The sequence below is a fragment of the Branchiostoma floridae genome, chromosome 9, assembly GCF_000003815.2.
Source record: "Branchiostoma floridae strain S238N-H82 chromosome 9, Bfl_VNyyK, whole genome shotgun sequence".
Taxonomy (NCBI): Eukaryota; Metazoa; Chordata; class Leptocardii; order Amphioxiformes; family Branchiostomatidae; genus Branchiostoma; species Branchiostoma floridae.
In genome coordinates this window covers 17390328-17406301 of record NC_049987.1, presented here as the reverse complement: position 1 = coordinate 17406301, position 15974 = coordinate 17390328, and the positions used below count along the sequence as shown (strand labels likewise).

Sequence of the window (15974 nt, the reverse complement as noted above, 5' to 3'; positions counted from 1 at the left end):
AATTTTGATAGATTTATTTTGCTCCCTTTTCAAAACATGTATATTACAAATGTTAAAATATTGACTTCTTCCGTATTACAGTCAAACCTGCCCAAGACGATCACCCGAGGACCGGGCAAAAGCGGTCGATTTGACCAGATGGTCGGTTAAAAGACTATCGACTCACAACATGCCCGATGCATAGTTAAAATGGTTTCCGTTGTGTTTAATGGCAAAAAGCAAGCACAGTCGCGCGTACATCCGCCGCCATCTTTATTTTGAACATAACATTGTTACGGTAATGGTACTCAAAATCCGACGCAAACTCGCCGAATTCGACACAAAATCGCGCTCGAGAAAAAGCTGTCGTAATGGCCAGGTGGTCGCTAAGAAGAGGTGGTCGCTTGGGCAGGTTCAACTGTATTTTCTCAAAAAAATTTATATGCATTATGCACCCATGTATAAATTAAATATTCTATCTCTGGTAAATTTATATAACGTTTATCCAACCTACGTGACTGTGTGAATACTTCGGATATTCCATCAAATACAATGTACACTTCTGTATGATACAGTACGTAGTTTGCATGTATTTTCTTTAGCCATATAACGTAATATGTAATAAGCATTAAGCTCCTGTCATCAGAAAATTAAAACATAAATCATCCTCATTGATAGTGCAAAACCGCTGTATAATACATAATCAGTCTAAGTAACATACACCTTAACAAAACGCTGGGAATCCATTCTTCTATTTTATATTTGTCTTAATTTCAAACCCACAGTCTTGTCCCTCATTCCTAAATATGAGCTATGTAGTAAGAATAAAATAAAAAAAGTATTCAATACTTCTATAACTTTGAAATCGTGCAGCAAATTAACGAAAAGCACCACTATACTACTAAAACGCTACCAGGCACATTACCACCTGTTTAATATAATTAAAGATAAGGTCATGTTGATTCGATTATTATATGGATGCCATCTGCCCGCGCATCAATTTTCGGCCGTTTCCAAAAATAAGTAAGTTTTCTCCACCCGTCTGGCCACAGCAATTACAGGAAACAGCAGAAAGAGATTTGCAAATTTTGACATGCAAATTTTGATCCTGTCCTGACCTCCCACTGTGCAAGAAAACATTGTTAGACACAGAAAAAAGACCCCAGATAGTTGCTGCAAACATAAAACCAAGAGCTCGGGCGTTATGTTGTATCAGGGCCTTCAAACTGTCAGCAAAGTTCAGAGCCTGATAAAGGGAGGGGGGGGGTCTCCCCAAGACCAGGGAATGCCAAAAAACAGTCTTCGTCTTGTCATTTGAGGACTAGCGGTCGTATCTCATCTTCATGTTCACCGTTGATACTACCACCCTGTTGGATTCCGTCGCCATTCTGACCTTGCGGCACCGCGGCCCAAGATTGCTCCATCCCGCTCCCGAAGACTCCAAAGCAGATGGCGGTCGCCACAAACATGCAGGCATTCATCAGGACTACTTGGGACCATTCCTGAAACGTCTGTAAAATTCAAATCTTTGTCGTTATTTTGAATTTCAAAAATGAATTGGTAAACATTGACTTTACAGCTGTTTGCATCCTTTGTAATTTCGCGGTTTAAATCGTTGTTTCTGAAACATTTCAAGTACTGTAACAATAATGTTGTTTATTCTTACTCTTAGAGTTATGTACATGTTTTTGTATTTGAAAAACACTTATGCAGTAATGTTAGCTTTATACCATCTCGGACTAATGTTGATTACCTCAATTATGAAAAGATCTGAATGATTGTTTCTCATAAAGCTATTTGAGTTTCATTCATTGTGTAAGTAAGTATATTTCTTTCTTTAAAAAACGGGGAATTGAACAGATATGCTAAATGTAATCGGTAAGACCTTGACCTTACGAATTGCAACTTTAAGACCAAAAGATTCCATATCATATCTCCGTCAATAGGATTACCCGTTTCAAAAGTAACGAATATAGGTAAAACAAATGTCAAATAACGTTACATGCCTTATTCTTTGTGAGTGTTGCCACCAACAGTGGGAAGGTTAGGCCGACGGTACGACAAAAGACTCGGCAGATCCCAGATATCACGCTGGCGTACCGGGGCGCGATGTCAAAGGCGTTGGCATCAGCAACTGTAGACGACAAAGAAAACCGTGACTCACTAAAGATTTTCAAATGTTTTGTTGATTTTTGTCGTTTCAACACACGAACGTGGGCTGCATTCGGGCGTATTTCGGTAATAACGTAAAATGGGGATACCGTGTTCATAGAGTTTACAGGTTGTTTCGCAATGAAAGGAGGCGGACATCGTAACCGGGACATGAAACTGGTGGGCGTGCACTGGCTGCCATGTTTAGAATTGAATTTTCCTGCTTACAGCCTTGTAGAGTTTCTGCTTTGTCACATACTTTAAATGAGGATTTTATTTGATCATGGACAAAAATCTCGGCAGCCACAGTAAGGTTCTAAGGGGCCTCATCCGAAATTGAAAAAAAAAGTAGCTGTAGTAGATTCATGGCCGTTTTCAAGGCCGCGGGGCAGGGGGGGTGTTATCCACTGTGTATTGGGCACAGTATTGAAAGGCGGACCCCAACCCTTTCCTCTCACTATCTTTTACCATGCACAATGGCACTGCCAAGGGTATAAGATCAGTGGACATATGAAGAGCACAAGATCACTAACATGATAGAATTTGAACCCAAGTCCTCTGACTTCTCGGTCAAACATCCTGCAGTTACGCCACATAATAGCACCAATCTGCAATGCAAAAAAAAAAAAACACAATGAAAAGAACATACCCGCTGCCCTGGCTGCGGAACATCCGTAGCCTACAGCGACGAAACATGCTGCCACGGCAGAGTTGGAGGTAAAGGCCGCCACAAAAAGGCATCCAGATACGCATAGACAAGCTGTAGATATCAAATAGATAGATGAAATGGTTTGATTCGGTGGTTCACTGAAAATGTGTTGAGAGACTTCCGAAGACATGACAGGGAGCTTCTACGTTTATGTAGAGTAAGAGTTTTGCGTTGCCGATGGGTGGTATAAACGTGGTGGTAGAAAGTATAAACTTCCTGGCACTTTTTTTGCGAATTGCTGACGTCACGTGGAGGAAATATCACGTATCGATAGGGTAACGTGTTACTCTCGCGAGATTACGTTCGGAAGTGATTATATTACTGATCATGAATAAGGCGACTGTCATTTTGGACCACTGTGATGGAAAAAAGTTTAATATTTAAGTGTTAATGACCCGCCCCGAGGTGTATATGGTCTGTTCCTTTGCCTGGTCCTTTGCTTTAACCACCGAATGAAACCACCGAGTGAGCGAAGCGAACGAGGTGGTTTTATGAGGTGGTTATAGCAAAGGAGCAGGCGTTATCACACCATATACACCGAGGAACAGGCGGGTCATTAACACTATTATCATATAGCCTACACAAACTTGCAAACTCCTGTATGACGCAAAGATCCCTTGTTACTATACGTGTGAATGCCTTTGTAGAATTTCTAGAAATTTACATTTTTTCTTTCAATTTGGTACATAGGGCGATTACATATTGTATTTGGAATCCAAAATTTCCTCAGAAAATATTCAAAACATTGCCGTCTTTGCATGCCAAGTCTTTTCAAAATTCTACTGTACTGTATTCATGATCATTCCTTCTCCGGGAGGAATGATCTGCAGATCGTTCAACTTGAAGGGGGGACTATTATGCAAACAATTCAATTTTTAATTTTCAGTTTAAATTGGACATTAATTAAAATAGTTTTTATTGTTTTACATATTGTAAGTAATCTAATGTTTTTCTAAGATGGTAAACGTTTTCTTTAAACAATGAAACGCGCACTAACGATGTTAATAGAGGAAGCCACCCCCCTGTCATATCTGTACTGGTAGGTAAGTGTGCAGTTATTCTGATAACTGCACACTTACTGATAGGTAACTGCATACTTTTGAAGTTACGGACTGATAACCTATAGGAAATGGGGGCCTCTGATTGGCCAACTCCATCTGGCTATACGATAATGTGCTATGGTGACAACGAACACGAATTAACTTCCATGATTATGCATCATAATTATGAATTGTGAATGACAACTATCAACAACTGCAACGTTCGCATTACAATGTAAATGTGGAATATCATATGTAACATGTCGCTTTACCATACGACATGTTTTCTCATTCTTGTTCATACCACCTATCCCAGAAATAACCCTACGCTAACATACACCGAGAGAAACAGCATGTAAAGCATACCGGTGACAGCCATGGCTTTTCGCGCGGCAGTCGTTGTAACATAGTTGCCGAGGAGGTTTCCAAACAGAGCGAACACCGGCTCTAAAGCTCCAAATGCTAGTATTGGAATTCCGGCTAGAACTCCCGTCTGAGGTAAGAAACAAATGAACCATAAGGTACTAAGTAACATTAAAAAAATGTAATTGTAATGCCTACTTTTAGCCAAATACTGTAAATGCAGAAATGTTCGCGGTGGAATAATGTTCGCGGTTTTCGCGGCGGCCGCTTCACCGCGAATTCAAAACCACCGCGAACATTTTTCCATAACAGTAAGAGACTACAGTGCATTGTGCTACCGCGAAATTAAAACCACCGCGAAAAGTCCATTTTCCCGCTACCGCAAAATTAAATCCCCGCTAACTTAAATGCATTTACAGTAGTCTATCATGATCATAATCATTACCACATCACCATCATAATCATTATCAGCACCACCATCATCATCATCAGTCCCATAGCTGGTCTGTTGTTAGGGCAGTATGGCTATCGAAAATAGTCTTAAAGTTTGTAATCACAAATTTGTTTAGCAGTCGTCAGTCTCTGAAATTTTTGAATATTTTTCATTTGCTTGGTGAAGACGGCCTTCGAGAGCGGCTATGGAAAGGTCCACGTTTAAATTTCAAATGGTAGAATTTTGCCATCACAAGATATTGGATACTATTTACTTAGAGATGAGGCAGTCGAAGAAAATACTATTGATTTTGTAGTCATGTGACTCATAATGGTATCATATGTAACATTGTTTTCTTTTTTCGTAGTTTTTTGTCCTAAAACTGCAGGGGTTCATGGATAACTATAGAATAGAACTATACGTTTTAAGTATTTTAAAGAATGTTGTTAAGAAAATACAAGAAGTATTTATGATTCTCACCAGTTCAACCTTTGTCTTAAAGCTTTGGTTGAAGTAGAGTGGAAGCAGGTTGGGGTCCCAGACGTAAGCCACTGTATTTAACATCATTGAGGCCCAAACAGCACCAGACGTGAAGATACGACTAAATGGAACGCTTTTCTGTAGGGACAAAAAGGATCATAACTCCTCAGTAGCCATCCGATTTTCTACGTTATGTTATTAGGTACTACTTCATTAGCGTGAGATCGCGTGGCGCAGCGGCAGCCAGGGTAAGTGGAAGTTCTGCTATACCATATCATAATATGCCACCGAGTGAGCATATATATATATATATATATATATATATATATATATATATATATATATATATATATATATAACCATAAACAGTCCTCTAGCCCCTACCATGTTTGTGATCTCGCCCTTGTCCTGTCCAGCCGATTCGCTCTTTTCACGCTTTTTTGCAAAACCTGTTGCCGCCAGCCCAAGTGAACAGGCCGTCCATACAATCCCCAGGCAACCTGTGTATACAAAGACCGGGAAAACGTAAGGATAAAGGACAAACACTTAATGGTTAATGACCCGCGTCAAGGTGTATATGGTGTGATAACGCTAGCCTCCATAGCAGGCTTTCTGGAGCCTTTTTCTGGCTCATAATACACTTTTGCTGGCCATTTCTATTTGTACTCGGTCGCTGATTGCTGGCGTTTTCTGATTGCCGGCCTCCGGAGGCCGGCAACCAGAAAACGCCAGAGCCAAAAAAGGCCCCAGAAAGCCTGCTATGGAGGCTATGATAACGCCTGGTCCTTTGCTATAACCACCGAATGAAACCACCGTGAGCGATGTGGTTTTATCAGTTGGTAAAACACGTGTGAATTTGTAGAATTTCTAAAAATTCACATTTATTCTTTGGCACACAGGGAGATTACATATTTGAATCCAAAATTTCCTAAGAAAATATTCGAACATTGCCGACTTCTACTGTACTGTATTCATGATCATTTCTCCCTCCGGGGTCTGATCTTTCCTCCTTGCTCTGTGCTACTCATGTATCTCTCATTCTGATTGGACAGAGTCCTGTGTGTATCGCTCCTTCTGATTGGTCAGAATTTGAATCGACACCACGAGTGTGGGGTTGTATAGTACCACAACTACCCCTGACCTCAGCACTGGAAGAGTACAAGGTGGCAAAAGTATGAGCGCAGACAACCCTGGAGAGCATTAAAGATAAGATAGTGAGAGATGCGGGGATCACTCTGAGATCAGGAAGGAAGTGGTCAGCAGCAGAGGCAGCAGAAGGCGCCAGCGAAGTAGGTTGAGGCACAAAGAGATAGTGGGAGTGGTGGCCCAGGGTAGGCTAGGCCTTGGAACAGGGTCGACAACAACCCAGAGATGGAAGGATGCTGAGCCCATGCTAAGGAGAAAGATGATTCAGAGTGAGATCAGACGGCAAGTAGAAGATCAGAGGAGGGCTCAGGCAGTTAGCCAGGGAGTACAGGGAGCCTAGGTATGATGGTAACAGGCCATAGAGAGGAAGGTGACCCGGAAGGAGCTCTGGTCCTGGGAACCGCTGAGGACACAGTTCCTGCTGAAGTCTGTGTATGATCTCTTGCCCACCCCAGCAAACCTGAAGAGATGGGGCAAGGAGAGTGAGGAGAAGTGTGTGCTGTGTGGGAAGAAAGGGACATTGAGTCACCTGCTTACAGGATGTGCCATAGCCCTAGGCCAGGGGAGATACAGATGGAGGCACGACAGTGTTGGCAGCCACACTAGAAGAGAAAAGGGCACAGATGAGCGGAAGGAAGCAGAGTCTGAGATTTGTGGACTTTGTGAAGGAAGGAGGGAAAGGACAAAGGAGGGGAAAGAGAGCATCAGACGATGGACTAGGAATCTTGCCCACAGCGGGTGACTGGGTCCTGCAGGTGGACCTCGACAGAAAGCTAATCTTCCCTGAGGAAATAGCACTGACAAATCCTAGGCCAGACGTAGTGATCTGGTCAGCCAAGACCAGACAGGTTGTAATGATAGAACTCACAGTGCCATTGGAAGACAGAATGGAAGAAGCGTTCGAGAGAAAAGCTGAAAGATATAGCAACCTGAGACAAATCTGTACTGAGAAGCGGTGGAAGGCCTGGTGCTTCCCCGTGGAGGTGGGCTGCAGAGGTTTTGTGAGCCAGTCAATGTGGAGGATGCTGGTAACACTAGGTATCAAAGGAAAGAAGAGGAAACAGGTGACTAAGAACCTGCCGAGGCAGCATCGAGATGGCTGTTGTTGAAACGAAACGAAGGAACTTGGAAGATTTGAGCCACAACTGGTGATGGATTGGCCACCGTCACCGCCCCGCCAGCCTGAGGGGGTCCTGATACAAGGGGCGAAACCCCCGAAGACTGCTGGAAGTCAGCTGCCTTGCAAGTTGTGGCTTGCAGTACAACCTAGCTGTATCAAGTAAGTCACATCTTTTGACCTTGGAATTGACATCGGAATTCTATGACAATGAGTTTACGTTTTCCTATATGCTATTTTTCAATCTAATGCAGACATGGCTCTTTTAAGCTAACGTTACTTTTCCACAAAGGGACCCGGCCGGTCAGTTTGGGGAACAAAAAAATATACGATATAAAAGACAACAAAAACACGGACCAAAAATACTTCAACAACATGCCTTGTGCATATTCATTTGCATAAATTTCAATTTTTGTTTCCGCAAACAGCCCAGCCAGGCCCCCGGTAGGAAATGTGACATAGCCCTTAGCAGTTGCCTTGTACGATTTACATTTTTTTGTTTACTGGCAACGATTGATGATGTCATCAATATAATCATATACTATTGCCCCTAACATTTGCGAAATTGTACTTACCAAATACGTAGAATGTCACCTGCCAGGACAGCCTTTGCGTTATGAAGCCTGTCGAGATGAGTCCAACGAACTGGCCGAGATAGATGCCTTAACAACAGCAAAACAATATAAAAGTAAAAAAAAAAAGATTCCCTTGACACATTAACTATATATATATATATATATAAAAGACGCCGCAAAGGAAACTTTGCAACGCACCACTAAAAATTAGATATGCATTTTTCGTTTGCTATATTACCTTTTTTCAAAGGGACATTAAGAATTTGACCCCAAAATTGAAAATATTCTCGATAACGACATATTACTGCGAATGCTATACAATGCTTTTTGCATATTTGGATCATGATTTCATATTCCTGTTGTCGATGCGCTGTTGTCAAGGTTCGCTGATTTAGAAACACCATCACAGACTAGACCTTCCTGTTTATAAACAACAACATCCTGGACACCAGTAGCCCCTCTAAGGGTAGGGTAATCAGTTAGTCACACACCAAACTAGCTAGAAACAAGAACAATCAAGACCTTCGTTTTTTAAACAACCATCATATCACTTCAGAATAGGATATAATAATGGACTTACATTGAAGTGTATCAACAAGCTGAGGTTACATTCCCCTAAAACTGCAAGAAATCTTGCAACGATTTTGCTTTAAAGATAAGTATGGTGAAATTGTCCTCAGGCACCCCATTGGGCAGTTAGTGACACACGACAGTTATCTGTAATATGTGGACATGTTTCCCTTGAAAGATCACAGTTTTTAAATATGATTGCATGGTGCAATATTATGCCCCCCCCCCGAATATTTGTATTCGATGCTATAGGGTTAACGTTGATTCAACTTACCATGTAAAAAATGGTAGGAAAATCAACCTTTTGTATTGTCCTTATTTTACATAGTGCAGCTCTAAGGTTATAATCTGAACCGTGGGCAGTTGCTTCAAATTGTATATGTGAAATATTCCATTCATTAAAAGAAGTAGACCGCCCGTCAGCTTTACATAACCAAGTACATACCCTGCTTTTGAAAGGAACATAATATGTAAAATAGCCCGCGAATAAAGGTGGACTAGCGTCGATGCCTTTTTTTTTAAATAATAACAAAAAAAATGAAAAGCCACAGGGAGAAAGTTCAAACCAGATGGATTAAATCAAATTTTGCCTTACCTATTCCAAGGCCAGTAAGACCGGGTGGAAAATGATCAATAATTGACAGATGGAAATGGGCAAAGTAAACTGATATGTTGAAGTCAAGGGTATAACCTACAAAGTAACTGAAAAGCAAATCTTTTAAATGGAGTAATGTGGGCCCATGCACTTCAATTAACTAAACCGAGGCAGTCAGCTGTAAAGGTCACGCGCATTGATACAACAAATGAACAAACATCAGGATCTCGTATATAAGATCTGAAAGCCGACTTATTATACTGCCACATACCTTGATGAACGCCAAGAGTTTGGGAGGACAGCCGACCTTACTTAGAACCAGGTACAAGCCTTCGCGGCTGACAGCGTCAAAAGCTTTTCATAGGTCTACAAACACAGCCAACAATGGTCTGTTTTGCTCGATGCATTTTTCCTGGAGCAGGCGAAAGGTGAAAATCATGTCGATGGTGGACCGATCCTTTCGGAAACCGCATTGAGATTCAGGATAAATTCTTTCAGCAAGTACCTGTAATCTCTTCAGGATAACCCGGGCAAAGAGCTTACCGACTAGGCTGAGCAGGGCTATGGCTCTGTAATTGTCGCAGTCTTGTCTGGACCCTTTGTTCTTAAAAAGGGTCACCAGCTTTGCGTCTTTCAGATCCTGTGGGACATGACCTTTGTGCCAACACGAGAGCAGCAGGTCAAGCAAAAGATCTTTTAAGACGGGGACGTTGAGCTTGAGAAGTTCTGGAGGTATGCCATCACTCCCAGGGGCCTTTCCGCTTTTCAAGACCTTCAGGGCGCTCTCAAGTTCCTGCATGGTGGGATCCTCATCGAGGTATGCCATTTCAGGGAGTTGTTCTATGGCGTCGAGCACAGAGTTGTCAAACGGTACAGGGTCGCTGTACAGGGAGCTAAAGTGGTCAACCCAGCGTTTTAGTTGGTCAGACTTCTCCAACAGGATGTTGCCCTCGCGGTCTTTCAGGGGAGCAGTCAGTCGAGGTAAGGTCGGCTGTCCTCCCAAACTCTTGGCGTTCATCAAGGCTTTCCATGATGGGATGCTAGCCAGTGTAGACTTTGAAGGTGATTTATCCCAACCATTCACTGTAAACTGCGGGGTAAAGCAAGGATGTGTACTGGCGCCAACTCTGTTTGGCATCTTCCTATCCACCCTTCTACGGATTGCCTTTCCACTTCCTGGAGGCATCGCTGTTAGCACCAGAAGTGATGGAGGTCTCTTCAACATTGCCCGACTCAGGGCGAAGACAAGATCCATCACAGTGTTACTACGTGAACTCATGTTTGCCGATGACGCCGCATTGTGTTCCCACAGAGAAGCAGAACTACAATGTATGTGCGATGCTCTCAACGACACCTGCGGCAAGTTTGGTCAGACAGTGAGCGTTAAGAAGACGGTTGCATTCTCCACCAATGCACCCCCTCCGCACATCACCATAAATGAGACTCCCATCAAGACGGTTGAGGAATTCCGCTACCTTGGATCCACTGCCTCTTCTTCTGGAAGTCTAAACCGTGAAGTTGACACACGAATCGGTCAGGCAGCCAACCTCTTCGGGAAGCTAAAATGTCGCGCTTGGGATAACAAGTATCTCACGATCCACACCAAGGTGCGTATTTATCTGTCCTGCGTACTGTCTGCTCTCCTTTATAGCAGTGAAGCCTGGGCATCACACGCCAACGTCGAAAGGAAACTCAACAGCTTTCACCTCCGGTGTCTCCGCAAAATTTGTGGGGTCACTTGGTCAGACAAAGTCCCAAACCGGGAGATCCTCAAAAGATGCGGCACTACAACCCTGTACCCAATCCTGAAACAACGCAGGCTGCGATGGTTGGGTCATGTCTCCCGCATGGATCCATCACGTCTACCACACCAAACACTGTACGGTCAGCTAGCAGATGGCAAACGTGACAGGGGGCGCCCAAAGCTCCGTTTTGTGGATGTCTGCAGGCGCGACCTGAAACTCTTCAACATTGGTTCTGACTGGGAGCATCTAGCCCAAGACCGCACTGCATGGCGGCACAAACTCCACCAAGGTGCCAAGAAACTTGAAAACGACCTGGAGACGAAGGAAGCTACTAGAAAGCAAAAGAGACAGAATCCATGCACAACAAGTGCCTTCACGTGCTCAACCTGCGGCAGAATGTGCAGGAGTCGGGCCGGTCTAGTCGCACACCACAGAGTCCACGTGAACTGATCGTCCGGCAGGATGAAAAGGACAGATGATATAGCGAAGTTCATACCGCTGTCTGTCACGTTGCAGTGTTTACAGACACTTCAGATTTCGACCGCACAACTTTTTACCCCTACGTCTTTAATTCCAAACGTCGCGGAAAATACTGTGTTTTGCTAACATACAGCCATTTCGATGATCGTCTGTCACCTTGACTCGGCCAAACTAGGTGGACATAGTTAACTTTTGGGACCGCATTGTTAGCATGCTAGCAGTGACGGGTAGCTCCTGAAGAAGATGACAAACGGACACAAAAACGTCATCGCGTATCCATCTATCTTACTGTAAATACGAACCTGTTGTTCATACTTCGGCCTGTTCGTCCTTGTCAAAATGTTTCAAATTAAAAAGATGTCAAGGAAAAAAAGAAGCCCTCCCACGAACCCTGCTAGTTAAGGTACACAAGTGCAATGTTTGCCCAGAACAATTGTCTGACCTGCAAAGACGTATGGAGCAACTCTTGCGCTTTGCCTTGGTAGCATGTATTCACCGAGAACACCATAAACTGCAGGTTCGGATAAACCCTGTAGCAAGAAAGGAAAATAGTTGCAACTATGACAAATCATTTAATATTATATCTTAATTCATTAGTTTAACCAATTTTTGCCCTTAATACCTGAGAAAACACACGCATGTCTCTAAGGAGGAACAACGTATTACGATAATGCTGAGCTATACAAATATCTTTATTATACAAGTGGACAATGTCCTTCATTGTCAACAGTTGTGAACATCTGGGTTTAGATGATGGGAATATATAAATCTATGTCTTTCGGTTAACAAATGTAATTATTTAATACCTATACATACGCGGGTCCTTTCTTACCTCTGCCAGACCTGCCAGAACACGTTGAGTAACCGCAGTCTCAAAGCGTTGAAACGCAACAGGGGCGACACAGTGGACAACGGAGCTGATGCCGACTGACATCAAGAGCACCCTGAATGAACAGCAATCTTAGAAATCAACGCATGCAAATAAAGGTAATATTCCTACAAAATCTAAGCCATAATCAAATAACAAAGTGACACGCATTCCGCCGTCTTTTTAAAATACAAATTCAAATACGTTTAACTACGCCGGTGAAGGCTAGAAATCCAGGTAACAATAACACAGTAAAAATAAAACTGTTACAGTTCTTGAATAAAATTGGTAATTTTTTCCAAACTATATTCAGTTGCTTGTATACTATATAGCCACAATGACTTACCTTTATGAATGAAATCCTCTGGAGACCAGAGTACTACGCAATCCGCGAGGGGAAAAAAGGCCGCTAAATTTTAAAAAACAACAACTAAACTTACATGTGTGTTTATCTCTGGTAGGACCGTACCAGACAATCGGTGCCATGTCAATAATGTACTACAGTCAAACCTGCCCGAGCGACCACCTCTTCTCAGCGACCACCTGGCCATTTCGACCGCTTTTTCTCGGTCCCGATTTTTTTCCCCATTGACGTAAGCATTAAGCGACCTTTCTCAACGACCACCTGGCCAACGCGACTGCGACCGGCCCAAATTGGGACCTATAACGACCGCTTCATTTTCAAAATTGAGGTTTTCATCGATTTTAATTTTGATGATAACTAGCGCGATTTTGTGCCGAAATCGGCCAGTTTGCGTCGGATTTTGACTGCCATTACGATGTTATGTTTAGAATAAAGATGGCGGCGGTCAATGGGTGGGTCAGTCTTCTGTAATGTATGAGGAAATTTCGTTGTAAGAAAATCCGAATTTAGTTGTTACAGAAGTTTTTTTTTTTAAATCTATATCATTATAAAGTGAACTGTGTGGCTCATACCTTTCTATATAGTAAGAAAGATCTGTGTGAGTGCTTTTTCCAACTGTACTGTACATTCACTCGCGGGTAAGTACGCTATCGGGACGTACCGGGCATCGAATTAGGAAGGTGCACCGTAGTAGTTATTTCAGATACGGCGATCAAGAACACAGCGACGCATAAAGGCTTGTATGGTAACTGACAGCATCAAAGTTCCCTTACTGTCTAAAACGTTAGTGTACAAATATTGAGCTTTAAAACACTGTATCGAATAAAAGCTCGATGAAAGCTTGGGGTTAAATTTACAGTTTACAGTGTGCGTGTTGTACTTATAATAAAATACCTCGCTTCTTTGCGTGCTTGCAGTGTGCTTGCTATTTGACATTAAACACAACGGAAACCATTTATACTTTGCATCGGGCATGTTTTGAGTCGATACTCTTCTCAGCGACCACCTGTCCAAATCGACCGTTTTTTTCCTGTCCCCGGGTGGTCGTCTTGGGAAGGTTTTACTGTATTGTCATTCTTGTTTTAAAAGGGGGACAAGGGCGCTGTGACCCCATCCTCTGACCACGCGCTCCTTTATTCTGGAGAACTGATCTCTGGTAAACATAAAATTCTGATTGCCCAGGGCAGCTATTGGGTCACAGATCGCCGTTTGTTTCAACAGGCGAAAATTACTGCGCGCGCGGAAGTCATTCATAAATTTGACGGGAGACCTGGCGCATCCCCGTCTTGTAATTAGCCAGCGAAAGGGTATGTCACCCCGTAAGGGGCGGTATAACCCCGTCGTGTGTAAGCATGTGCGAACATGTGTGATCACGTCGACCGATGATGATGATGATGATGAAATTTCGTTTCGTCAGTGTGGCCTAATGAGTAAGCGTTTTAAGCCATATTGTCCAACTATTCACGGGACTAACTGAAAACCGTACATAAGATTGGTTTTAAGAAATAATCTTAGAGCTTGGCAAAGGAACTTACCTCATAGCACTATACCGATAGGCCAGGAAACCACCAGTAAAACTCGAGGTCAGCAAACCAGCATAGACCGAACTCAGTATTACTCCGACTTCGAACTGACTGTACTCGGCCTTAGGCTTTCGCAAAAAAGAAAAAAAAAAAGAATACGCAACTAGTCGCGGTTAATTATGTTTTTGGCGTGTATTTGAGTTGACGTCTGTCATCCCAAAGGTTTTACGAGGGGTAATCAATAGGTCCTCGGCCTCACCCATAAATAACAGGCACAACTCAGATTTCTAAGCACAACATAATATTGTCAAAATAATTGATAACGATTCTCTTCCTATTTCAAGCAAAAAGGAGCGAGTGTCTGACTTCCAGCAGCGCAAGTTGACGTATGACCCGCACACCTCAGGTTGCAGTTCAATTGTCCACGTTTTTTTCCCTTTTCCCTTACCTAACATTACTGGGTGTCGCCTGCAAAGTAATGATCACACTAATTTGAATTTTGGTACACATTCATATAAGACTTTGTACTTGACATCTATGCTTAGAAATCTGGGTTGTGCTTATAGTTTCTGGGTGAGGTCGAGGACTTATTGATCACCCCTCGTAACATCAAATTTGTGATACTTTCAGAATATTTTAAATCATGTGAATTATCATGCATGTTCTTGGCCATTACCAGAAAATAGTAAGTGAAAAAAACATACATTCAAAATCATTTTAACTTTTGATGATTATTGAACTTAATGGTAGAATACATTTTCTAACATTTGCATTAACCTAGTAACTATGCAAAATATAGTGAGTCAACAAAAATCTAACGCTACCCCACCTTTATCCGCTGACTAACCTATATCCGTTGTTCTTAGAAATAGGCCATTTAGGTTTATCGAGACAATAGACGGCGGCTACAAATTGCAAGTATTGCATTTGATTTTATAAATATTGTACTGCCCTTTAATTTGATATCCTTGAAAACCCTATTCTTTGAAAACAACAGATAGACGTTAGCAGGTAGACAATGGTTAACTACGTTACCAAACCTAACCTTGGAGACATTGGTGTTTGTGTTGTTGCCTGCTGAATCCTGTAGTTGCAAAAGGACAACAGACACACTGGTCCTCCCCGCGTACTGAAGTAGAATCCCGGTGAAGAGTAGAGCACACAGTACTTTCTTCGATGCAGTTATTGCCTCCGGAGAAATGTCTGAATCTGCCATACTGCTCACTTTCAACCTCTAGAAAGGAATGGTATCAGTGAAGCCAACTATTAATCAGTTACTCAAGAAATTTTATAGTCCTTGGAATTTGGTTTTGAATTTTTTTTCGTTACCTGAGTAACTGTTACTTTGCAAGTTTTACAATCGACTACGACAATATCACAGGAGGGAATACTGTAAATGCATTTAAGTTCGCGGAGACTTAAATTTGCGGTAGCGAGAAAATGGGTTGGTTTTAATTTCGCGTTAGCACTGTGGTCTCTTACTGCCATGGAAAAATGTTCGCGGTGGTTTAAAATTCGCGTACATTAATCCACCGCGAAAGTTTGTGACGTTAAGCTAAGGGCACAACCCGCCATACGTGCAAATACGTGCTGTCTACGTGCCAAAACGTAGGCAATATTTTGGGATCCGTAAGTGGTAAGTACCGCCTCCGTATGAACTCGTAGGGAATCCGACGGATTTTGGAACACGCAGAGACGCCGTAAAACGTGCAGGCAAAACTTTCTGTGCCATCGGGCTGCGGGTTCGCCCCCCGTTTGTGCCAGTACAGACGACGCGCCTGCCCTGTACAGCCCGAATGTTTTCAGAAATACGTGGCGGGCGTGGCCTGCCCAAAA

General features: G+C 42.7%; 2 protein-coding genes across 2 annotated transcripts; both read right to left on the bottom strand.

Moving 5' to 3' along the window:
* Positions 1 to 1967: 1967 nt before the first annotated feature.
* Positions 1968 to 5239, bottom strand: LOC118422237 (vesicular glutamate transporter 2.2-like). The gene is made up of 5 exons (XM_035829755.1): positions 5156 to 5239; positions 4688 to 4747; positions 4246 to 4372; positions 2780 to 2890; positions 1968 to 2113 (listed from the first exon to the last, which is right to left on the bottom strand). Exons 1-5 carry the CDS (start codon positions 5237 to 5239, stop codon positions 1968 to 1970), a joined length of 528 nt encoding a protein of 175 aa, XP_035685648.1.
* Positions 5240 to 7467: 2228 nt separating this feature from the next.
* LOC118422236 (vesicular glutamate transporter 1-like) lies at positions 7468 to 15393 on the bottom strand. Its single transcript, XM_035829754.1, has 6 exons — positions 15184 to 15393; positions 14151 to 14266; positions 12216 to 12327; positions 11826 to 11913; positions 7994 to 8080; positions 7468 to 7571 (listed from the first exon to the last, which is right to left on the bottom strand). Exons 1-6 carry the CDS (start codon positions 15352 to 15354, stop codon positions 7468 to 7470), a joined length of 678 nt encoding a protein of 225 aa, XP_035685647.1. The 5' UTR covers positions 15355 to 15393.
* Positions 15394 to 15974: the final 581 nt, after the last annotated feature.

Bases quoted from the DNA above. Each gene is read 5' to 3' on its own strand.
- LOC118422237 (XM_035829755.1), bottom strand. From the start codon at position 5,239: ATGTTAAATACAGTGGCTTACGTCTGGGACCCCAACCTGCTTCCACTC. The intron at 4,373-4,687 runs GTAATGATTATG...TTCTTACCTCAG, and splicing joins ATGATTATGATGGTGATGTG to ACGGGAGTTCTAGCCGGAAT. The intron at 2,114-2,779 runs GTATGTTCTTTT...TGTCGTCTACAG, and splicing joins TTCCGCAGCCAGGGCAGCGG to TTGCTGATGCCAACGCCTTT.
- LOC118422236 (XM_035829754.1), bottom strand. From the start codon at position 15,354: ATGGCAGATTCAGACATTTCTCCGGAGGCAATAACTGCATCGAAGAAA. The intron at 8,081-11,825 runs GTCAGACAATTG...GCTGTTGTTAAG, and splicing joins TGCTCCATACGTCTTTGCAG to GCATCTATCTCGGCCAGTTC. The intron at 7,572-7,993 runs GTAAGTACAATT...TACTTGATACAG, and splicing joins GGTGACATTCTACGTATTTG to CTAGGTTGTACTGCAAGCCA.